The sequence below is a fragment of the Rhinolophus sinicus genome, linkage group LG05 (genome assembly GCF_036562045.2).
Source record: "Rhinolophus sinicus isolate RSC01 linkage group LG05, ASM3656204v1, whole genome shotgun sequence".
NCBI lineage: Eukaryota > Metazoa > Chordata > Mammalia > Chiroptera > Rhinolophidae > Rhinolophus > Rhinolophus sinicus.
Genome location: NC_133755.1, coordinates 34,535,523 through 34,562,282, shown reverse-complemented (window position 1 = coordinate 34,562,282; position 26,760 = coordinate 34,535,523). Strand labels below are relative to the sequence as shown.

General features: G+C 35.1%; 1 protein-coding gene across 36 annotated transcripts in view; it reads left to right on the top strand.

Annotated features, from left to right (window-relative positions):
- Positions 1–26,760, top strand: part of NRXN1 (neurexin 1) — a 1,055,762-nt gene that overhangs the window by 981,296 nt on the left and 47,706 nt on the right. Inside the window, exon 1 of one of the 36 annotated variants that reach the window (XM_019719381.2) lies at positions 15,359–15,554. The exons of 34 other annotated variants lie outside the window; for them this stretch is intronic. In XM_019719381.2, coding sequence (XP_019574940.1) covers positions 15,522–15,554 — 33 coding nt within the window. In that variant the 5' untranslated portion in view covers positions 15,359–15,521. Of the gene's footprint in view, positions 1–15,358; positions 15,555–26,760 lie in introns of those variants that run through there. One more of the 36 variants, XM_019719388.2, reaches the window with a different exon arrangement.

Genomic DNA, 26,760 nt, shown 5'->3' with positions numbered 1-26,760 from the left:
ATTGTACCTCATGCTCACCCCTGCTCCACTCACAGCTCCCTGCACAGATCATTGCCCGCTGGGTGCTCAATAAATATTTTTTGAAAGGATTAATGAAATTCTAGAAATCATCCCATCATTTGACAGAGTCATGAGACCCAAAGGGCATGCACTCTGGCCCTCTAAAACGTGTGTGTGTGTGTGTATAATATATTATATATTATATATTATATATAATATATATAATTTATATTATATATATATAATTTATCTTTTTTTCTGTCCAGTATGGTGCTAGTTTTACTCGAAATATAGGTTGTTTCCTTCCCTTTTTTTTAGGTACTATATTGATTGTTGAAAACATGAACAGTACTAGGATTTACCACTTTTTAAAAATATGATTAGATTTTAAAGATTTTATTTTCTCTTAGAAGATAAACTTAGGGCTCAGAAAAAGGGAACTAAAATTCTACTGCTCCTATAATTACAAATGACAATGTTGTTAAAATGGAGGAATTCAGTTGTTAAAAAGTCAAGGAAGTTTTTTCTTTTTTTTTTAAGCATTCATTTCACTTAGTTATACCTGCTTATCTAATTGGCAGAAATTACAAGTTACCTTTCTCCCATTGTTCTGCTCCGTTGCGATCTTAAAAATAAGTTTCCTGTCTTGACTTTCCAGATTTGACAGATGTTCCCACCCTCGTCAATCACTGCAAGAAATGTGCATCCTTAGCTATAAGAAATCCAAAGGTGCGAAGGAGATTGGAAGCAATGATCTTTTTTTCTCTCCTTCCCAAGTGTTTTCATGTTACCCAGGAGTGTTCCTTTGAGTTGTGTGAAATTATGAGAACTGCACCTAAATGTCAATATTTTATTCTCCTGCAGCACTGAATGGGAGGCACTGGTGTGACAGAATCCTATTTTTTACACTTCAGTGATTTTTCCATGGTGCTACGAGCTAAGTGAAAGAAAATTGCTAACCTGTTTATTAACTCCTAGAAATTCACTTTCACCTTTTGCCTTACACAAAATAGAGTACTTTGTGATTAGCCCATGTCATTAAATAATTGTTTTGAATGAGAGTAAATGAGCACAACTGGGAGAGGGAGTCACTTTAATGGCTGTGAGGTTTCCCCTTGGTCTTAAGAAGGCCATATTCTATGTTTGCATCCTTGAGGTAGTTCCCTTAGTTGTGATGATTTTACATGGCTTGAGGTACCTGTAAGTCATGACTGTGTGATCTCTGAACTGTTTGTATTTTTTCCAACAATTCTCTGCAGTGTAGTTAAGAATACTCTAACCTTCAAGAGTGTCTTGAATGTAATATATAATTTTGGATAATCAGATATTGTACTACAGACCATGATATCTGTATTGAAACTACTCCTCTACTGCTTTACAAGGACATTCCCAAACCCAATCTCTTAAACAGACCATTTTTGTTGTTTTATTGGTCATATTGCTGCAAACATACCAATTACTAAGAGAGAAATAAACCTCCTGTGTGTATTCCACACCTGATTCTGCCTACCCGTAATAATATTTCGGACCGTTGAGAAAGCACGCTGGAGAGGTGCAGCCTCCTCTGTTGGAGTCGTCATCACACTGGAAAGAAAATCTGTGTTCTAGCTCTGAGCCTCCATAGGCATTAATGAGGAGTGTCCCCGTATTATACTTCATCCCTCCTTCCTGAGGGACTCCCTTTTGAAGGAAATGGAAGGAGCCTCAGTGTGATTCGGAGAAGCAGCGGTTTATTGTCCATAATTTCCCAGCTGCTGTACTCTTCTTGATGACAATTTTGTCTGGGTACAGGACAGGTAATTAGATAAATCATTGGATGGATGTGTGACTTTCAAAGGTCAACATGAGACAGGAAATGTCATCACTGACAATTATTATAAAACCCTCCCCCCTCAAGGATAAGCAAATGTGCCATTCACTTGAGTTAAAGAGGTAAGGTTAGAAACCCTATCAAAGGTTTTAGGGGACAAAATTCATAATCTTTGGAATTTTTATCTGCTATGATAAGTAATTACCTATTATTTTTTTTCTGTTTATTTGTTTTTCGCTGAATCTATTTGTTTTTTGCATGTATTTATTAAGTAGGTAGGGGACATTTACTCAGTATTTCTTGATGCCAGTACTCCCTTGACTGAGTTGTCCTGTGACTTGTTCTGTCCAGACCTGGGTTATTTTGTACTTTGCTACCACTGAGTTACACTCAAATCAATAAAGAGAACTAGGAAGCAAACCTCAACTATAAGTTCACAAGTATGGACAGTCTTGAAACTTGCTACCTGTGCCAACATTCACCACAGCATAGATTCTTTCACTCAACATCCGGTGCCCTCTGTGGATCAGGAATTAGGGATAATATGAAGAATAAGTTTATCACTCACTGACATTAAGAGCCCAATCACTAGTAAAATCATCCTCCATTCATTCCTCCATGCTCCTCACCTTGCAAATTAACCCATCAGTTAGTCCCATGACATTGACTTCAAAACAGTGCCCTCTGTATTTCCCCACTACCACAACCCTAGGGCAAGCCATTGTCACCTCTTGCTTAGGCTGCAGAACCTTCTAACATGCATCTCAGCTTCTCATCTACCCTGCAACTCCCATTGCACATTCTATATTGAACATACAGGATGATTTTTTAAATATGCAAATAAAATTATACCATTAATCTACTCTGAAGACCTCTAATGTTTCCCCATTACACTCAGAATAACTTCTCAGTCCCCTACCTCTCCCATCTGGCTCTCCTGCCTTCTCTCCTAATACCATTCTTGGGTCACACTATTTTTTATTTTCTCTCTCAAATGCTTCAAACTCTCTCCAACCTTAGGGCATAGGCATAGGTATTCTCTGGAATATGAACTGTTCTCCCCGCACCCAGGCAGTCACTTGTTAGCTTCTTCTGATTATTCCAGTCCAAGAGCCTTTCTATGAACACCTGATATAAAGGGCCCTCCCTTTTACCCTGTTCTGTCACCCGTGGTTATTTGTGTTTGTTTGTTTGTTTGTTTTTACTTATTGCTTGGTTTGTTACATGGTTGGAAAGAGAAGAGCAGCCCCTGATATGTGGGAACTGGACTAATCCCCACAGTGAAGCAGAATTGCCATTAGCAGCTGGCCTGGAGCTTGCCAGTAGACCATGTTATTCACCTGTTGTACGGAAACAATCTTTCAAAATACCAGCATGAGACTAGGTCACTCTGAGACCATGATCGCATCATTCTTTGGTTTAAAAACTGATAAAATCAAGGTCACTGTGAAACTCACAAAATGTCAAACCATCTCTTGGTTAAAATGATTGACAACCACATATCTACTAATCATAGCTTCACCCTCAGTCTAGTCTGCTCTTGCTATAGATAAGATTTATTGAGATGTCCAGTCAATTGTAGTCTTGCTTCCACTTCCTAATGACATCCAATCCAGAGCAAACCCTTTCTTTCTTAAACCCTGTTCCAATCACCTGATGATGCAAGCCCAAACTCTTTAATAAGTCTTTTCTAACAACCCCTTACCGAGACACACCACGGTTTCCCCATGGTGTACGGTCCCTCTTGCTACAACAATTACAGCAAGTAAACCCAACTTGTTTACAACTTGTACAACAATTTACAACAAGTAAACCCAACTTATTCAATTCTAGGACTGTTTCTAGTGGTCTCTGGCTGGAGTGCATTGATAGTGGTATGGTGTTTGGCTGTCAGTTTTGTGACTTTCTCCAACAAGAAGGTAGACTCCGTTAGAACATGGTCTTGTTGTCTTGTTCACTGCTGTATCCACAGAGTCTTAAATAGGTTTGCCATTTAGTAATCTCATCACATACCGTGTTTCCCCAAAAATGAGACCTAGCCGGACAATCAGCTCTAATGAGTCTTTTGGAGCAAAAATTAATATAAGACCCAGTCTTATTTTACTATAATATAAGACCCGGTCTTCTACAGTATAATATAAGACCGGGTCTTATATTAATTTTTGCTCCAAAAGACTCATTAGAGCTGATTGTCCGGCTAGGTCTCATTTTTGGGGAAACACGGTACGTGTTGAATAACTTACTTGATTTTTTTAATGGGAATTTAATATTCCTTAGAGCAGTGATTTTCAAATACAAATCCTTGACCTAACGACCCCAAGGTTCCATTTGATAGACTGCAACCTGAACCACAAATGCAAGTCCTTTCTTTATTTGCTTTTATAGACACAAGCCATTGAACTTAGATTTCACGATACAATTAAGGGCTACTTACCAGCTTATTAAGAATTAAACAGTCTTAGCATTTATAAGCTAAAAATAGCATATACTTACAGTTACTCAAAATTCAAATTGAATAATATAGATTCTGGCTGCCATATTCTGCTGGCAATGTTCCAAGCTCCCAAAACTCTACCCAACAGAAAACAGGTAGCAATTCCTAATACCTGTTCATATTGGATGTAGTTTTCAATTGGTCATAGCTTTGTTTTATAAATTAATTTCTTATAAGTTTCGTTTTAGCACTTGCAGTTTAGTTTATTTGGGTTTCTTGGTTATCTCTGTTGTAATGATACATAATTGCATCAACTAATATTTGTCAATTATTAGAATTTCAGACATTTATGTTTTACAGTTCAAATACTAATCAATTCATAAATCTCCCTCCACACACACACCCTCCATCCCCTGCTTCCCAAGTTGACTTGCACAGTGATACTTCAATCTATTATAAGTGTTCACAGGTAGGATGGGGCAGGCTTTGGGACTCTTTTTCTACCTGAGTGGGTCAAGGGCAAAATTCGTTTAAGGATGAAATACCAATGAGAACTGAGCCTTTACTGAGCCACTGGCATAAGGCTTTGTGATTCAGCCATGAGTTAAATAATGTAGACCTCCTCTGAAAGCAAGACAGCTAACATGTTGAGTCCTATGACTCATGACAAAGAGAAAGTCAACTCAGATGGGTGACCTCTCTTTTTATTTCCCAATCTAGCAGCTATTTTGTTTACCCAGAGTTTAATAGGGAAAAACCTTTTTTTCAGTATATAGTGTATTTGTGACAGAGTAGTCAAAACAGTTATCTGATTATCAAGGCAATGGTAGGCACTAATTCTCTCTCTGTGGGTTTCCCAAGATTTGGAGATAATAGGACCATTTTAAAAGCATCAAAGAAATTATTTATTATGTAATAAAACCTTTAATTTAGGAAGACTGTTTTATTCTTTAATATATATTTAGCCAACCATCCCACTCTGCAAGCATTCAGCAGGCATAAACGTATGCCTGTTTTATTTCTGAGTTACTATGTGGGTGTTTCTCAAAGGATCTGATTTTGAAGTAGAACAAATAAAAATAATGATATTTGCTGCTTTTTTCCTTTCATTTATAGAGGTGTGAAACGCTAGCTTTCAATCAATTCAAACTGACATTTCTTTCCATGTTATAACCTTTCAATTGTCTTATAATTGTGAAACTGCAACTAACTACACAAATTGATTAGACCTTGAATTATTGTTCACCTTTTGTGTCAGAGCACTTTTTACAGGGAAAAAATGTAATAATAACTTCTCTAGAATTCTAGAGAACTCAATAGCTTGTCATCTCATATTTCTCTTTCAAAAGTCACAGGTGCTCCCTAGGGAAACAACTTTGTATCATCTGGAATAAATTCAGAGACAATTAATTAGCTTCTCCTATTTAAGTAGAATGTTGACATAATGGGCTCAAAATTTGACATACGGTGCAAATGCTACTACAGGACATAATTGAAAGTCACCAAAAGGAATATAAGACACCATTAGTTTCAATAAATGGATTAATCCATCACATATTATATGTTGATGCCATACTATGGTTCCATGCAGGCCTACTATGTGCTGTAAATGATATATAAGGTTTGAGAGACATGTTCTTTCCATCAGGAAGCTTTCAGATAGGGAAATAAGAATAGTATATAGATGTAAATCAGATACCAAAAAATAATAATGAATGTATTTTCTAAATATAAAAATTTTAGAGGAGTGATTCTCAAAATATGGTCGAGGGTACCTTGAGGCAAGAGGTGGGAGGGATCTGTAAGACTTTCAATGAGATCAAAACTATTTTCATAATTATAGTAAGATTTTATTTGCCTTTTTCATCCTCATTTTTTTCATGGGAGTACAGTGGAGTTTCTCAGAGACTAAATAGCGTGTGATTTTGCAACAGATTGAATGCAGAAACAGGTATTAGCACTCAGATGTGGTCTATTAAACCAGATATTTTAAAATTTTGCAAAAATTTAAAACACTGCTGTACTCTTCAAAAGTTTTGTTTTTAAAAATACAGTTATTTTTAAAATGTGTGTTACTTATGTTAATATATAACGGATTTATTAAAATGAGTTAATAGATATTTAACATTTTCTCACTTTTAATTTCTAATAGAGTAAATATCCATAGAGATAATCTATGTAAACAGAAGATGTGGGGAATCTTCAATACTTTTTAAGTGTGAAAAGTGTGCCTGAGGTTAAAAAATTTAAGAACTGCTGTTTTAGAGAAATATTAGATTACTTATGATACACATATGTGTCCTGTGTCTTGTGAGGTTCTAGACAATTTATCATTTCATTTAGACCCAAGTAACATATTATTAAGTAAACATCTTTTCAATCTGTCCACAATCTGTGATACTAGATCATTTTATTCTTTCATAGGAGGCGTATCCAGACCATAATGCACTTTCTTCACAGAGTGACTGGGTTTTTTATTTTTCCACACATCAAGCACATTTCCTTGGGACATGCCATGGGGAGATTCTGTACCAAAATTTGTTATGTATCAATATGTCCCAATCAGATGTGAAGTATGTTTTAGGTAATGTATTAATAATAATGGTTTAACTTCCATAGTAAGTTAAGGTTGTTGTTGTTTTAAATAATAAGCAGAGTAGATTCAAGATTGTCTATGATAACATCACCCTCAATCACTTAATTCCAGTATGCCTTCTTAAGTGAAAAAGAAAAGATGAAATTGTAGCCAGCTTGCTGGGAATGTACCTGGGATTGTGCATGTTGTGAACTCCTTTGGTCATGCTCGTCAGAATGGAAATGAAGTTGAAAATCTCTAAGGGAATTAATGCAGCACTTACAAAAGTGACTAAACTCAGTGCATACTAATGACTTCATTGTTTTAGATTAATCGAACTAGAGTTCACATACAAATGACAATTGAAATAGAGCCTAGTATTTTCCAAAGAGTGCAGACAAAAACATTGCGAAATAGAATGTAGCATCTTTCCCAGGCTTTTGCATGAATCTATACATAATTTGAGAAATGCTAAGAACAGTACTTACCTTTGGCCTCCATTAACTATAGAATGCTAATTGCTTCCATAGTGAGTGAGCCATGTTAAAAATAAATTGTATGGAATCATAGAAGTGAAATAGTCTGTGCCTTGCAGCAACTGCTTCAAATTAATAGTTAATGATAATTGCTACTATTTACTGACCATTGAATATGTGCCAGTTTTGGGAGGGGGCGGTTTGCGAGGTTTTATATATATTCTCATTTATAACTTAGGGGAAATGTCCAAAGATATGTATTGCTGTTATTCTCATTTTATAAATGAGGAAGCTGGGATTTAAAGAGATAGAGCTAACTAGCTAATCTAAGCCCCAAGCTTAGTTCATGATGCCCGATTTGTCTGATTTTACTGCTCATGTTCTTACCACTGAGTGACTCTCTCCCCTGTAGTCACATATTACGTGCATTTGATTAGCAAAAGTGATTCAATCTCTTTATTTCACAGACAAGGACCCCCAACATAGGCAGATAAAAGGGTTTGTACAAAGTCACAAAATAAGAAACTAAATCCATATCCCCTCACTTTGTTCCTTTGGTGGACATCTGGAATTCAGTACAGGGTAGGGGTCTAAAAATCATTTTTGTCCCTGAACTTGCAGAATGATTCTATGTAATATAATTTCTGTGGCATTTATAATATACAGTGTGTGTTTGGATAAGTATGTGTGTGTGTCTGTTTATATATGTGTCTGTGTGCTCTTTTTTTTGGCAGGCTCTTTTTTTTTATATACTTTTTATTTTATTTTAAGTGTATTTTTCCAGGACCCATCAGCTCCAAGTCAAGTAGTTGTTTCAATCTAGTTGTGGAGGGCACAGCTCCCAGTGGCCCATGTGGGGATCGAACCAGCAACCTTGTTGTTAAGAGCACCGCACTCTAACCGACTGAGTTAACTGGCCGCCCCAATGTGTGTGTGCTCTTGAAGAAGGAGTGTGTGTGTGTGTGTGTGTGTGTGTGTATGCATGTATATATACATACAAATATATATACATATTTGTATTTCCTATAGTTCTTGTACCCATTCAGGCCATAATATGTATTGATTGAATGATTAAATGACTGAGTAAATGGTCCACTATGATGCTGTCCTGAGTATAAGTTCCCAAAACTACCAGGAACACCAAGTAGGAAGGAAAGCAACCCTGTCCATTTGCAACTAATTTCAATAAGAGTCCTCTGATATTATTTATTTTGCATTTTGAATTGTGTATAAGCATTCTTTTTGACAGCAAAAAGCTTGTGTTTCTTTTTTTTTTTTCTTTAATTAGCAGTCTAGTCTATACTGTTTCAAAGCTCATTTTCCCAATTTTGTTATTTAACCAAATTCAGCAGGGTCCAATGATTTTATTAGAATGAGGGCTAAAATGTGACTTACAACATGTGAGTAGTGGCCTTGGTTTTTCTACTTACTAGCCAGGTTTCTGTCTTTTAGATTCCTTGTCTTTCAAATTTTAATTATGACATATTTGTTTTGTCTGTATCTCTTACTAGATTTTGGTAATGATAAAGTAAGAGAGTGAATGTTGAGGTGTGTCAAAATTCATAAAGTGATATATAAGAATATTATTAATTATATTTTGTTAAATAATTCATTATCAGTGATTATTTTCTAATTTTTATTCTTTCTAGAGTGGGGCTATATACATGCACAGGTGATTTCTGATCCTGTTCACTAGTCCTAGCGTTTCATCATAATAGGTGCTTCTTTTTGAACTAGAAAGAAATGTTTTCTGACTCTGGTGTACCCAAAAGTCATTATCTAAAGGCTTCCGAGAGTCGATTCACAGCATGTCACAGAAATGGGCCCACGAGGCTTAAAAGTAGATCAATAAAAATGTAAAAATATAGACCTACAAACTATATAAATATTACAAAACAGACCTACAAAAATACATACGAGTATGTTCCTTGGACTGGCCTATATTAGAGTTGGTGAAAGAAGGCATTTTTACCCAAAGACACAGCAAAAAACTTGGACTTATGCATCACATTGACTCATTCATTCATTCATTCATTCATTCATTCATATTTAAATAACAAGCATTTATTAAATGTCTAATGTATGCCAGGCCCTGTGCTAGATGCTGAGTTTCCAAAGATAAAGAAGACAGTAGCTCAACTTTTGAGTGCTAATAATCTAGGAAGAGTAAAAATATACAAACTACAACAAACAAAACTATTTGATAAATGCTAAAAATGGTATTACAAAGTACTATAGAACACAAAATAATGACTCACTCTACCTGGGGGCTTTGCAAAGCCTGCAAGAAACAGTAGCATTTAAGCTTGATACAAAACAATGCGTAGGAGTTACCAGAATTTTTTTTTTAAATGGGAAAAGGGCGTCTTCAGATAGAAAAGACAGCATGTTCACACCAGTGAAGATGTAATAGAACATTGTATGCTGGAGACAATATGAAAATTATAATGTCTCTAGAAAAGAACTTTGGCAGATTGTTTCATTATCTATAAAAACACTTACATCTTTAGACCAGTAATCCTACTTACCGGAATTTATCTTATGGAAAAAAATACAAAGGAAGAAAAGAGTTATTTACAATAGCAGAAATACAAAATAGAGATGGACCTATTATCCAAAAAAATTCAAAATAATTATTTAAAGTATAATACACCAGTTTGACTATTTTATTGCTATTATAATACAGAATAAATCATTATAAGTATTTAAAATGATGTGTGTATCCAGATAAGAAAATGAAAACCAAAACAACAGCATTATCAACAACAACAAAATGTTTTGTGAAGGTAATGGGATTGTGAACACTCCTATTATAGATTTAGTTTTTATGCTCATCTTATTAACTAATTTAACTAGTGTTTATCAACCATTTCCTAAGTGCTATGAGGCTTGCTAGGCCCTCCAGTTGAAAAGATAACGGAGCACATGACTTACATAATATTTTTTTTGACTGTTAACGGAAGGCACTTGTATACCTCCATGACGTTGCTAAAATAATGAACTCTACCATCTTCCAAGACCCAAGGTGAATGCAGTCTGTTCCAGAACATCTTTTTCAGAATCTATCCATACGTAGTCAGTAGACTTGCCATTGCTAACTTCATAGATATAGATGGTATTCAATCCCTCTGAGTCTCAATTTCTTTTATTTTTAACAGTATAATGAATTTTGGACTGCAATGATATTGAAAATATTATATGAGGTTGTGGGCTTTTTGTGCTTTTACTTTTTAAAAAGCATATGTACCTAGAGAAATAATCGGTGTAAAAAACAAAATGCACAAGAATAGAGCAGCGGGGGAAAAAACCAACATAAGATCTAGAATATGTGAAATTGTAGTCATTTAGACATTAATTTATTTCCTACCTCCAATGTGTACTTACAAATATTAAATTAGTAATTAACAGGAGTTCAGTGGTACTCTATGGGCTCAAACTAGGTCTGTCCTTATAGAAGAGAAAAAAGTAAAACTAATAAAAAATTAAAACTAATGTAATCCACTATGGTTTTCCATCGTTTCTGTTTTCCCCTTCTCTTAAAAAATTAAAATGTTCCAGAATATTTCCCCAGTATATATTCTCTCACAACAAGAGTTTACTTCCTGACATATGTCTTTTAAAAGTCACTCATGCATCCTCCTTCCTATTCGTCATGATCCCTCTATGGTGCAAATATAGACAAGAGAATTTGCATTAAAAAAAAGAAAAATCTTTTGCAGCCACGCATATTCTTCTGAAAGGAGTAGAATCAAAGCTTCCCCTTCTGTATTTCATACCCTGTAAATGTCCATTAGAGGATCAGACTGTTTTTCCTGGATAACAAAAGCTTCCAATGTCTAATCCAGTGTCAATGGGGAGGGAGAGACTTTGGAGCCATTTGCTGTCTCTTATTTAACACAAACTTCCCCTTATCTCTAAGTTTTACTTTGGTTGATAATCATGATAATTTTTGAAAGTATCATGAAACTTGCCAATATCATGTTCATTGACTAAAATGCAACTGACTAGAATATGATCGCCTTGAATGGCAAAGAATCCCACTGCCACTTAATTTAAGCCATGTTATTTAACCTCTCTGCATCAAAATCCTTCATCTGTAAAATGAAGGAGTTGAACTATGTGTGCTGTAAAACATTTTGGAGTTGTAAAAATCTATCTAGATTTAGGAGAATTCCGACATGCAATGTTCTCCCATAATATCTGAATCTGTGGCTCTTTTTTCAGATCTCTCTTTCCCTTTTTCCTCTTTCTCGGCTGCTTTCCTGAAATACTTCCCTGTCAAAATAGAATTAATTTGGCTTGAAGCCGCTCCAATATCCTCGTGTTCCAGGTGGCTCTGTATCTGAGCTCTGCTGCACTGACCCCGAACACCACAGGCTTGGTGATGTGTGGAAATTGGCATGGCAGCAGTCACAGAGGGAAAGTGCTTGGAGCTGCTCCTGAGAACTCTGTTCCCAGAAACCTTATCTATGGGAGAAAGACTGGGTGGGGGCCTGGAGATAAGAACTGCAGCCATTATTTCTAGGGTGATACTGTATCATCTGCCACCTCTGCAAGCTGTGATGAGGCATGTTCACTTGCTTGTTTATACACCCACCTTTGTGGACATAAAGTAGCCTAAGACCATAAGTAGCCTAAGAAGTATAATTTGAGGGTCACAAAAGCTCTTTCCCCTTCACATATTCCATCAAATATCCCTCTTGTGATCCCTGTAAACACTACCTTTTCTGGCCACTTCTTTAAAAATTCACATAGGAAGAGGAATAAGGACCTCAAATCTTCTGCATTGTTAATTTCAGTGAGATTAATTTCTCAGACTCTTTGTTTAAATTAAAAAAAAAAATCTATGGATAATGGATTACTTGACCTATCAACAGCATTTGGACAAATTGACCCTTATGTCTTTTCTAACACACTTTTTACCATAGGCTTCCAAGTCACCACACTTTAAGTTTCTCTCCTACTTCTCTTCCTTATTTGCTGTTTCTTCCTCTTCTCCATGACTTCCTCACTTTGCAGTGACCAGGGCCTGGTCGTCGGTCCCCCTCTCTTTTCCATCTAAACTTACTTCCTTGCTACTTTATATACATCATAGTACACTATACTTCTTCTTTAATTCTGGGTAAACAAGGTAGAAAAGCCTCGTATTTAGAGCATAATTTCTCATTCTCCGTACTATTGACATTTAGGGCCAGATCACTCTGTTCTGGGGGGCCATCCTATGCACTGTAGGATGATTAGCGACATCTTTGGTCACTACCCACTGCGGGCTAGTAGCACCTCCCCAGTGTGACAACTAGAAATGTTTCTAAACACTGTCCAATGTTCCTTTGGGGGCAAAAATCATTCCCCCCACCCATGACTTAGAATAATTTTGCGTAAAACAAAAAACCCTTAAATAATGCAAATTATAAGCCTTTGACTTAATTTGGCCAATTCAGTGTTTTTTAAAAGGTTATATCTCTTCAAGTTATAGAAATGTGAATAACAACAAGAGTCGGTAGAATCTATAAGCTTGTGCTGGATAGGAAACTCAAGAAAATTGATTTTGTTTTGTCTTTAGCCCTATACCACTATTGGTAAAAGCATGCACAATATCTTGACTTTAAAGCAGCAGTAAATGATATCCTAAATTAAGCTTCAAGTTTCGTTCTGCCACTTCTTGCTAATTGCATCCTGCTAAAAGAAAACTAAGGCTTGGAGGGGTTAATTTGTCCAAGTTTGGGTAATTAGCCAAATCATTTACTTCTCAGTCCTTCCCATTCCTACCTCTAAGAATCAGAGGTAATTTAGGTGAACTGTTACTATGAATTCTAAAGCTCTTAACACATGTAAGTTTGTATTATTACCTGCATTCAGAGATGAAAGAGCTAAAAGTGAATATAGGATGGGGAGGTCTTCACCTAAGACTGCCAGAACCTATATCTGGCAGCTCCCTTCTTACCCACACCTACCCTATGTTCTTTGAAAAAAAGTAGGCCACCCTTCCCTCTCCTACCACTCCTTTCCCCTCAACATCTTTGCTCAAAACATCTACCAGTTATGTTCTTCTAAACCTAAATGAATATAGATACCACCACTTTAATTAATTTTAAATTAGAAAAGTAATACATAGACTTCATGAAAAAATATACAAAATGATACCTAATAAAAACTGTGCTTCCGTCCCAGCTCCCCTCCTCAGATTTAACCACTATTGACTTATACTTTATGTCTTTAAGGAAATTCCTTCTGCATATGCAACTATCTATTTGTGTGTGTAAATGTTTTTATGTATATAGTCTTTAAACAAGTTAAAATTTGCACCATTAATTTTTGTCAAAATAACAATACATCCTAGAGATCTCTTCCTATAAGCACATTTGAATTTACCACATATTTTACAGCTGCAGAGTATCTCGACTGTAAAGCTGTACCAAAATTTATCTGATCAGTTCATTATTGATGACAAGGTGGTTTCTAGTTTTTGGCTATTGTAATACTACAATGAGCAGGTTTGATGTTGATATTTTATTATTGTTGTTTTCTTTTTTATTAGAAGTGCTCTGAGCCTTAATCTTTTCTCTTAAAAGAATAAAGTTTGATTGTTGATTATTATGTTGTAATTGAATAAATAGGCTAAGTAGATAGAATGGGCACAAAATATAAATTTTAAGGAATTTATAAAGGGTTCATTATTTCCTGATAGTCAATATTGAGTAAAAGAAAGAGAGGACAAATTTGTAAAATCTTGACAGGGTTCAGTCTTCCAGGAATATGTTTTAAAAATGATTGCCAAGACAAAATAAGCTGTGGAATTTCAACATTTTAAAGTTCAATGACAATCTACTTAGGATGGCTCACCTATCAGCATTTATTCTCAGATTTTTCACTAAGTAGTATTGGGTGATCTAAAAGGAATTAAAATTAATCCTTGAAAATGCATGGATATAATTACAGCTGGGCAATGAAGAACAAAGAGAGGTGTCTGAGTACTCTTTCGGATATAAATGTTATTCCTGAACAACTAAAAGATTGTTCAGTTTCTTTTGTGTTTTTTTTGTTTTGTTTTGTTTTGTTTTTAATCTCTATGATACTGTCATTTGAAATGCACCATGGTCTCTTCATTTATAACCTTCCCTGTCAGACTGGATACAATCATCTCAGTTACTTTGAAGAACTGTGCAACATATGTTATTACAGAATGATCAATAGAAGCAGATATATTGGGGGATATATTTCCATATGGTATTCCAGATGTGGAGCCTTTGCTTACCAAAGAATTATTTTAAACTTCAGAGGAAAGGCAAAAAATAAGTACACATTTCAATCACTGTATAACACATTTGTTCTTCAGGCTTTGGGGAACAAGTATCCTTTGGTGCTTGTTTGTATTTTTAATGATCGATAAAATGGTATATTTATTGGGACTTAAATTGTCTTTAAAGAAGAACAGTTCTAATTGGCAAAAAGGCATAATAATATACTTTTTAATGTTTCATAATTGCCTTTACAAAATCATCCCATAAAAATACTCATTATAAACGTGGCATTCAAAAAAAAATGCCATTCATTAACTTGGAAATAAAATTATAATTACAATTATAAAGCTTTGAGGCGATTCTGTTAGGACAGTTGCATGCTAATTGCACAGTTTAAGGTATCTAATTTAACATTAGGTGAAAACATGATAATCATCTGAAAAGAAGCATATAAGAGTTTAAGAGCTGGGATGTTAAAAAAAAAAAAATTAGTTTCCCTTCTGCTCAGCAATCACACTGGATTAAGAAGTAATAATAGAGAAAATCCCCTGTGCATGAAAATAGGTCTTTACTTGGGTCTGGGGTTAAATGGGATGTCCATTCCGCTTTGCAGTCCCAGCCAGGGAGCAAATTCAACAGCAGTGACTGCCTAGACTTTTTGAGCCAGGCGCGGGCTGGGCTGTGTACCAACAGCCTCATCAACTGCAGACGGAACTGCAGCATCCCTTCCTGCAGTAGCGCGTCACTCATTGGCTCCTCGGTGACACGTGACGGATAGAGCCTTTTCTGTGTATTTTCTCGCCCATCTGTGTGCAGGGCACTGATAGGCCAGGCTGATGCGCAGGCAATTTATCATCTTGATCTCCCACTGAGTCAGGGAGCTCTCCTGTCACCAGTATTGATTTCAGAGGATGGACTAAATTTCCTAGGATTTCCATTAAGAATTAAGAAAAAAGCTCTAAGCACGCAGGGTAGCCAGACAGACATGGATATGAGATGGCACTGTGAAAACTCGCAGGTAGCTTCTTCTGTCACAGCCGGTGCTCAGCACAGCTTAGAACTGCAGCATGCAGGGTTTAAGACACCAGAAGCCTAAGAACAATAATAATTAAAATAAGAATAAACTCTTTTGGATAAACTAATTTTAAGATTTATTTTAAACTATTTCCTCTTGGAGACTGCATGTCAAATTTATGCATGCTTTATATGAAATGTGCAAAGGTGGTTTTAAAATTTTAAATGTCCTTAAACCCTGAGCATGGTTGCTTCTAGTTTTGTTTGCTGCTTTATGTGAGCTTCAGAGGTTTTTTGTTTTGTTTTGTTTTTAGCATGCTTGTGGCAAAAACAATCCAAAATGTGTGTGTGTGTGTGTGTGTGTGTGTGTATTTATGTATTAAGTTGGTTCAAGTAAAAGCATGAATAAAAGCTGCTTTCCAGACTTGCCAGCCTGCTTTATCATCGTTAATGACATGGTGATAATTATGCCGAAATATGCTTAAATTCTGACCATGCATGCTTTTGCGGCAGAGTGAGATTTTTGTTGAGAATTTGTAAAGGTGGAATGTCTGAATGAATTAAATGTACGTTTGGTACAACAGAAAAATGTATTAATGATCAATGATTAAATCTGATTAACTAATGAAAATATTTCACGATACTGATTTGAGTAACATTTATGTACACTAATTCTGCTTACTGAAAAAAATGCATGTCTGGAATTAATGAAAGTGTTTATATTTTTGAAATACAAATTTTGATTATTTCAAAGATAGATAGTAAATTTCAATTTTTTATAATGCATCTTTTTAAAAATGCATCTAAGGTGAAAAAATTACAAGCATTTTTTTTTTTTTTCAATCTAGGAGAGGATTATAAAACTGTTATTTGTGTATGTGAGATATCATGTGCATGTTCATGTGTGTGTGTGAATTCTTTGGGGAGTTTTTTGATACTCTCCTAACTAGTCCTTATTCTCGTGAAGAGGGGAAATGCCTTAGCATTCAAATATTTCCTAGGCCCATGGGAATTAGAGCCAGCAAAAGCAGGAGTATGGCCAGATGGGCTAGGCACGCTTGGCAGTGAGTGGAGACAATAGGTGGAGGGGAGCAGATGGAGGACAGAAGGGATTGCAAATCAGAAAAGGGGAGGTGGGGAGGGGAACAGTCTGCCTAATAGTGAAGGAAGCCTGGCCTCTCTTTTCAAGGGAACTTCTGATTGCATCTTCCTTTAATTATAAGATAGCATGTCAGGTCTATTTTGACAACTATTTTTCATTAAATTAGGTAGCCCCTGCTTCATAGATTAAGGAAGTCCCATGAATGGACTTGAAGTTGCTTTACCAGATTGTAAATGGTGTTTTATCTCTTTGTTGTTTGTAACCTTTTTCTCTTTGCCATGTTCAGATAAAGAAGGAGCAAAATTAACGTTCAGTGATTGTATTATTTGAGTTAGTGGTATCTAAATATATGGCAGTACCTACTAAACTTACTAGACCTTAGATGATTCAGGCATGTATAGGGTTTACTGACTTTTTCCCTAAGAAAGCTTTCAATTCTGAAAACATTCAGAGCTCATGCTGACTATGATGTTACTTCTAGGTCATAAACAGATCTTCATTTCTAGAATAACTTTGAATGTTTTAAGTATTTATTGATCTTGTCATGAAGCCTCAGGCATGCCCATTTCAAATTCTGAAATGAATTGAATCTCTCTGCATCCTCCATCAAGCTTTTATCACCCAAGCACCCAGAGAATTAGGCACAGCTTTGCCTAGAAAGGTCATGGGACTGCTAAAGAATGAAAATACATTCACTTCTGATTTTTATAATTTTAATGATTCTTTCAGAATTCCAAGGTGAACTTAGACACAATTTTCAGTCCTATGTACCACTGAATTCAACTAAAAGCATGCTGCCAAAATGTACTAATGAAACAAATTTTAAAGTTTGCATATACATCTTTTAGTCCATGGTTCACCCACAGCTCACTTAATTATTTGGTTGGTGAACCTTGTGGTTGGAGAGGATGTCTGTTCTTCAAAAGGAGTTTTGCCATGCCACGTGTCTTTTTTCACTTACCTGTTGAACCTTGACTTGACAAAGACTTATGACCTAGATAAGAGAATGAAAATCTTTACCTTTTGCACCTTGAGGTAGTACAGATAATTTACTCAGATCACTTACTCTAATTTCCCCCAAGTTGAAGAATTAAGCCAATTTCTTATACTTTCTGCAGACCTTTTCTTCTGTGCCCTGTTCTTAGAAATTAATAAAAGAATCCACTAAACAGCAAAATGCTCTTCACTTGGCAAATTCCCTCTGATGTTTTTAGAAAGAAAATAGAGCCTGCATACGGAACTTCGGACAGATTTATGTTTTGGAGGGTTGACTGGTGTTCTTAAGCAAAATGACCAAGTGATAAAGAATAAAAATTTTTGTTGACTTCGCACAATCAAGCTTTCCTAATAAGCTAAGAGCCACGTTCTCCTTATAGGCAAAGTGGAATGAAACTAGAAGAGCCTTGAAGTTGTATTAAATGTCTGGTCACAATAGTATTTGGGCTCAACTGCCAAGCAAATGTCTCACCAAGACATTAACTAGGGAAATGCTTACATTTTAACATAGTAATTAGTGATATAGCATCGCATATTAAGGATGTTTTTGGGTAGTTATGATGAAATGTTACTGTCTGTGTGTCTTCCATATGCTCCTTTAATTTACAAAATGTGCTCATCCCACAGCATCTGGGTGCATTTATAAACTACAAGTGCAATCAATTAACTGTATGATGGATGCAGTAAGCAGAATGCTAATTGATGGGAAAAGCCCTCTTAACTTATACTTTGTAGTTTCCAAACTGGAAAAAAAGCATGGAACCAAGGACATTCAGGCTTTGTGTATATAAAGCTTAAATGTTTCAAGAAGTAAGCTTTACGCTCTACCTATTTGGAAAATAACTCATTTTTAAACAAGATTTTGCCCTGTCAAAATTAGTGCTCTTAATGCCAGTGTTACAAGAACTAGCAAAGTTCTTAGGTGAACAGTGTTAGTGGATATATAATTATACAAAGTGGTCCCTTTTATTATTGTTTTTTTTCTTTCACTTCCCATTTCCTCTACTCCCAGAATCATGTTCCTCTGCTACTCCCAGAATCACATCGAGTCATTATGGACTCAAATGCCATTTGCTCCAGACCTCAACATTACAAAACGTAAACAATATGCTATGTATATATTCAGCAGATTGTAATGACACCAAGTTCTGCTTTATACATTTTTGTGTTTAATTAGTCTTGAAATGCCTTTGAGTTATACTAAAGTTACCATATTGACCCAGAAAAATGATTTCACTTGCTTCTATCTTATTTATATTTACTTGACTGTTGCTATTTGAATCCCTCATCACTCTGACACAGAGAATGGAGCCAAGTACAATATTATGGAGTAAATAGGTAATTTCCAGTATATAGGCTAATTGGGGAGCGTCACAGATAGTTATAAACCCATGTGGATATCTCTAGTGTCCCTTAGCAAATGAAGATAGTATGAGTCCAAACTTAATAATAGCCATGAAAAAGCAAAACTACATGAGAGATGTTTTCTGTTTTTGTGTTATAAATTATGTGATCATCACTGCACATTTCCATGTGCCCCTCACATTTTTACCTTCATTTGAATTAACTTGCTTAATTAAGCATTAGTAACCACCCCACATCTATTTCCCCAAAATCAGGTATACGTTTTTGTTTTCATTGTTGTGATGTATATAAAATACTGTAGATTAAACCACAATTTAATAATTTTCTTGAAAACAGAAAGGCTTGAAGACTCTTCTTACTATTTCCCACAACTATAATGTCTTTTGATATAAAGACCCCATTACTTTAAGTATTACTTAGTTTAAAAGACAACAATTACACATAATGGTGGGAATTACTTGAATATTATTTTAGGGGACCAGAAGAAATCAGTCTCCAAAAGAAATCAGTCCTAAAGTCTATATGTTCTTATCTTTGTTTCCATTGCTTTTTTAATTAAAATGTAATGGGTTTTGTAGGATACAAGTCTTGGCTCTAAGCATATGTCAGACTTTTGACAAAAATATTATTCTATAAGTTCACAGCCTAGATTTACTACTAAATTCATGGATAAAGTTCGGATTTAATGGTATGAGAAACCACGTTCACCTATCTGACCTCTTCACTTTTTTCAAATTGCAAACTCTGCTAGAGCTTCAGACACAATGCCTTCCCAACCAATCCTCCAGTGAAATGAATTTGCTTATAATGGAAAAATAATTATTTTGTATATAAAAATATAGATTCCGTATAAAATACTGTGCATATAATGAAGTATATATTATATATAAAAATAAGACTACCTTTATGACTTTAAAACACTAATATTTAATTGTCACATTAAAAATATTACATAGTATTTTGATTTTTTTAAAAGCACCTTATTTTGGAGTTGCATAGGTACACACTCAGGCATCAATTCTCAATGACCCATGTGTGAACTGTCTACGTAATAAATTATCTTGCACCACCAGGTGTACTTTCTAGACCACTTACTCTCTCATTGGCTTAAAATCATTGTTTGCAATTACATGCCATGACTTGTCTCAATTAGCTAGATTTAAGTAGATCACCTATCCATTATGTTTGTAGTGGTGTGTGTATGAATATGTGTGTCTGTGTAATACATTGCTAAATAGCTGCTAAATAATAGGTTTAAAGGATGCATATAACAAACTGGAAATTTCGGGGGGGGACTAGCTACTCTTGGGTTTGCCAAGAGTTTTCTTAGCCTTCAAGAAGTGTACCTTTTATTTCCAGAATGTTGACAATTATAATACATAAGCAAATAATAAGCACCTATCTCAGTATTTTCTGTACATTTGATAGTTAAGATCTATTAAAATATCTACTGGTTGATTAATCTATACCAGAACTGAGCTAGATGTCATGGGTGACTAAAAGGAAAATAAGACACTTGCTGCCTTAAAAGTCCAGTTGAAGAGTCAGGACAAACACATATAAAGTTTAAGGGGTACTGAAGGCTGAACTTTTTTTTTTTCTAATACAATCAATTAATGAACACATATTTGCTGAGTATCTGCTATATACTTTGAGGAAGTTTGGTGAAAAGAAAGTTCAGTATGGGCTAAGTTGATGCACTAATGTTGTTCTGCTAGCTGCTCCCTGTGTTTGAGCAGCCCTCATTATCCTGTCACAAAATCAAAGGTACCACAAAACCCCATCAAATCAGGTGGCTACATATCCAATAACACCAGTATCAGCTTCTTAAGTTGTGTTTAGAGCACCGAAGGTATTTGAATATGAAGTGAGGTCTCAAGTAGCTTGTCTCAAGTAGCTTGTCTCAAAACGCAATCAAGATGATCGTTTCCTGTCTTATATGTTCTCAGGACAACATATTGATTTCTTAAAAAGTCACTTTTCATGTTTTATAAATAATAAAAGTAATGCAAAATGTGTATAACATTTTTATTTAAAAGTCGCCTGCACATTTAGTTTATACTCATTTTCTCTATTCGTTAAAATCTGCCATCATTGCTAAAAAGTTTTCCTTTAAAAATAAGAAATTGTTTTTTTTTGTTTTTGTTTTTTTTGTTGTTGGTTTGTTTTGTTTTGTTTTTAACTGATGGGATGATTTGAAATATTGAGTTGTGTTTCCAATAGTTAATTGGACACATTGGAGTAAGTATAACTATCTCAAGCCATTAAGATATAATTGAGTGTGTTTGTAAATGACTCCAGCAATGATTTTCAGTATGCCTGATTCTACATCCTTCTTTATCTTTAATGTAATTTAATTTTATTTTTGAAGGGTACCCACTGAAAAGAAAATAGATTGTAGATGTGTATGGGCAGGAAGCAAAGGGTCTGTCTGGCCTTGAGTGTAACAATTTTGAATAAGTGGTAATTATGGAAACAGTCTACTCATGTTACTGAAATGGTTATCAATACAGTACTATTATTTCGTCAGTAAGTAGTTTAAAATACAGTAAATAATTATGGAAAACTTCATGAACCGTTCACTAGAACTGGCTGAAATGATACCTGCATGTAAAATACCACACTGAGTAGTTCTTGATTATTTTTCAAAATCTCAAGCTAGAGATAGTAAACTCACTGTTGTAAGCCATTGATGTAACAAGGGTTTCCTAGATCACGGACCTTCCGGATTTCCACACAGCCAGTGATTTTTCAATTGCAATAGATAGTTTCATTTTAAACAGAAAGCTACTGAAGCAATAACAAATTAAATACTGACTTTAGCCTCTCTGTCTTTCTACCTAGAAATTCCCTAAATGATGAATCAACTCTTTGTAGTACTTTAGGAAGAGAGATGAGGGTTCAAAATGACAAGATGAAATATAAAAGTATATGCTTGGTTTATTTGAATGACTACAATGTAAGGACAATCCCAAAGACATGCCATTCAAATGAGGATAATGCATGTTTCATATCTGTAAATATTACAAATGGGGGGATTTATACGTTGGTTGTTTTATGGTTGTGGTTATCTATATATATTCCCTTTATGAATGTGTCTGTATCTTTATTTTAAGAAAATTACTTTATAAAACCAGTTTTGCCAACTAATATGCAATATATGTGATGTGATCATATCAGTGTGCTTCTTTTATTTTTAGTTTTTTAAAAATGTTTTTTTTTTTTTTTAAATTAAATTTATTGGGGTGACAATTGTTAGTAAAATTACATAGATTTCAGGTGTACAATTCTGTATTACATCATCTATAAATCCCATTGTATGTTCATCACCCAGAGTCAGTTCTTCCATCACCATATATTCGATCCCCCTTACCCTCACCTCCCCCCCCATAACTTAAACATATAGAAATGTTGCAACCATATTATAAAGAGTTTACTCTTCAGCTTGCCCTAATGTTAACATCATGTTTAAGCATTGTACGTTTGTCATGGCGGAGGTTAATATTAACTATGCCCTTTGAGAAATATATTTTTATTAGAATTTTTGTGTCAAAGATGCCACTGAGTGTCATCAGACTACTTTTGAAAAGTGTCAACATCACTTGGTTTGATTCCCACCAGTACCTAAAGGAATCCTCCTCACTGGGCTACCCAGAATTTCTACTCAGAAACATTCCAAAACTATTTCAAGAAGAAAAACAATTAACAGAAAAGCAGTCCTTTCTGTTTGTACCTGTTTTTCCTTCCCACCTATGTAAACGTTGGTTTTATTTTGAAGTAGGTCTCAGAATCTCTTTTCCCCTTTCTATTTCCTTGGGAAATTTATAACATCTTCAGCCTAGAATGCTCTCCTAAACTTCCAACACACTTTGTAGCTGCCCCCTCAATTCATCTCAAATTCAACATATCCCATTGTGACCAGGTTACTTTTTGGACTTCATCTAATTTTAAAATACTTTATTTTGATTTATATAAAGACATTGTACTGGAGAAAGTTGTACTGCTACTGGTGTAAGGATGACCAACTACTTAATTTTCTGGTACTTGACTTCCCCATTTGTAAAGTGAAGGGTTTCCAGCTCTATTACATTATTATTTTAGAGAGTGAATAAATATGAATTTTCTTTAAGATAAAAGGGTTTAAAGACACGTGGCTTAAAACATAGACTGCTTTCAATTTTGTTGAATTATCGCCTCTATATTTTGGAATTAATTCGCATCTGGGATTGTCTTACAGGATTTTCATTTTGAAACTAGTGTGAGAATAATTCCAGTCATGGTTAGAGCTAATTAGAGGGAAAGCTCCTTTTCCATTCTGCAATGAAGAATACAGAGGCTCATTGGCATTCTCTGGGCAAGGCTGGTACATTTCAGAGAATTAGTGATTTGGATTCCTAGAAAATGCTATAGAAGAAACAACATCTTTTCATTTCCACATCATCTTGACGAATGAGGAAAAATTTCACAGTGTGTGGATCACAAAAGCAAGCACAATTCTGTGAAAAGAAAGGAGAGGGACCCCATACAGCCTGTTCTTGTGTTCTAAAACCTCCACTTTGCTAAGAGACCTTGAAATTATTTCAAATCTATTTTTCATACAATGGATGCCAAAAGAGCTAAATTATTCATTGTAAGTGAAAATATTCATTACCATGTGTCAAGAAACTCTGATTCCCTCTCTGATGTTCCTAATAAGAACCCTGTGGTGTAAAATCATGGGCTGAATCTACTAAATAATTACCCATGTGAATGCTGTACTTACCGTGTGTATTTTTGGGTTTTATATCAATAAATATTATATCGAGTGCTGCATACTCTGGACTAGAAGTCCTTCATCCCCAAATCAGTTTCAGATTCTTCTCTAAAAAATAAGGGGCACTATGGCTTCTAATGGAAGTGGTAGGAAAGTGGCGACAGAAACAATAGACAACACAGTTTGAGAAAAATTCTCATCACCGATAAAGATTTACAAAAAAATACATTTCATAAACGCCAAATGAGATCTACAGAAAACAAAACTTTGTAAGCATTTTTCTATAAACAGAAAAAAGAAAGCAGGTCTGTATTGGGAACAGAAGATTAGATGTGTAGGACAAATTATTTTTATGGGTGTTCACAATGTATATATAAAAACCAATATAGCTTACAAGTGTCTATAGTGATTCGAAATATTTAGCAAGGAAATATTCTCACACACAGGAAATGAAATTAGAACTTTGACATTCATAATTTCAAGACTTAATATACGGAAGTTGCAGTGATTGTGTTTTTAATTTTTTTTTTCTATTGTCAGCATCTAAACTAGACAGGGTGTGGTGAATGTTCTGGAAACTAGCATTTTGGAGTACACATTGATATGTATAGTAGAGATTTAGCTTTTAATGAAATCTTATAGTGATGGACTTGACTTCCAGGACAGAGTTAGCTTGAGACATTTCAACTTTAAAGCGTTCCCTGGACCCTGAAAAGCCTAAGAAGCATTTTGACACAAAGGCACTCGGGAGAGCGAAGAAGGGCAAGGTGTTACAGGGTGTCATAACCACACACTTCTCAGCCAGATCTTTTCATCAAGGTTACATAAAGTATAGGCCTGGACTCTGTTGCGGCAGCTCTGGAACATATTACCCATTGACCACCCTTAGTGTCTTTTTTGGCTCATCGCTTATTGTATATTCTTTTATTGAGAGTAATTCCTCCCGTTTTAAATTTATTATAAGCAGTGGACTTAACTCTGGGAAAAATATTCATGGGTTCTGGAAGGATTTCATCAGATAACTCCTCCTTTTTTGCCCATTTTAATTAAAGTAACTGAGAAATTGCCTGTTGTACCTTCTATTGTTTGGTAGAACGTTCAAGGACAGGACAATCCTCCAGTGGGCACTTTTCTGTTCTGTTTCTTAGGTTTGGTGTTTAAGTGGAGTGGTGTCTTTGCTGCCACAAGAAAGCTAAATCCTAAAGACAATTCAGTTGGCTAGTCCTAGAGCAGAGCTGTTCTGATGGATTGTCTTTTCTCTTAAACGTCTTGCTAGAATTTTGAAACCAAACCTAGTACACAACTCACTAGGTGAGATATTACTCCTACTTTCCTAGGTCTGCAATATCTCTATGATTGGTCCCATTTATAAAATGGCATGAGACACCCTGCCACTATCCAAACATAAGTGGGGGAACCCTTTCTTTCCTTTTCTCTTTCCTTCTGCTCATTCTATTCTTTATAATTTCCTGTTTGCTTTGCCTCTATTCTTCAGTTTTCCCTCTAATAGAAATGTGTTAATGGCATTTATTGTTTTCTTTGGCCCCGTTTGTGTCACTTACGAATCAAAATTTGAAACCAATGTATAGACTAAAATTGCTAAGTCACTAGCCATTATTTTTAGACCTTGTGGAGGTTAGAAGAATCCACTGGACTCTGTGACATTGAAAGGAAATATATGAAGCACAATTTAACTCTGAGATAAATAGGATTCTGCAGGATATTAGGAATAGAAAGTAAGATTACTCCTCATAGGAGTAGCTAATTGAGCAGAAACTATAGAGTCCTCAGCATGTAAATATTGGAAATTTAATTTTTAGTGAATCCGTGACATTTCCTTTTTAATTTTGTTTTGCTTTGTTTGTATTTTGCTTTAATTTTTCTTTTAAATCAAGGGCACAATATTTTTTTTAAATTTGTAGTGATTTGGTGTCTTAATCTTTAGGATTCCATATTCAAGGATAAACAACAGACGGGTAGGCAGAAATAGTGTCACTACTAACAACATGTCATGTGACAATTTCCCTACTTTAAATCATGATGAAATAGTCCACATTCTAAATACCTTAGAAGCACTGACTTTTTTTTTAGTTAAAAACTACCACAGTTAGCAGAAAAGTAAATTGTTTGGACCCAATAGATTTCACTTCATTGATAAAGCAACGGACCCTAAATATTGGCATGTCATCTTTGGCTGTCAGCAAACCAATTCATGAATTTAAAAAATTATTATATTTATGTATCTATGCATGTATTATCTATGTATACATTTTTGAAACATCTCCTTTTGAAAAAATGAAAGATTCACAGATAGTTGCAAAGAAAGATACAGGAGAGTCTCTGCCTCCTTTACCCAAACTTCCCCACATATTAACCTTGTGCAACTATGGTCCAATATTAAAACCAGAATATTGATATTGTTATAAATCACAGAACTTACTCATATTTCACCAGGTATACATGCACGTTTTTGTATGTGTTCGTGTGTGTGTGGCTGTGTGCAATTCCATCACGTGTAGCTTCTTGTAACCATCACTGCAATCAAAATACTTAATTAACTATACCATTACCACAAGACTCTCTTGTGTTATCCTTGATTATTACATTTTTAAAATTTATTTTGATTTTTTAAAATACATTTATTGGGGGAGACAATGGTTAGTAAAATTACATAGGTTTCAAGTGTAGAATTGTACACTTGATTATTACATTTTAAAATAACCTGAAGGGTTATCTACTCTTGTTACCAAACAGGTTCAGCTCTTTGCCACTTGTGAGCCAACAGTTAAGAGACAAGTGTTGGTGGAAAGAAAAGTATGTTTATTCCAAATGCTGGCATTCCAATAAGATGGTGGACTATTGTCTCAAAGACTACCTTCCTCAGTCCTAAAACAGGAGGTTTTATAGGTACACAAGAAGCAGAACAAAGGAAAGGGAGACTTAGTAATGAGACTTGTCTGAGAGACTTGTCTCCTGGGGTCCTGTTTATTCCAT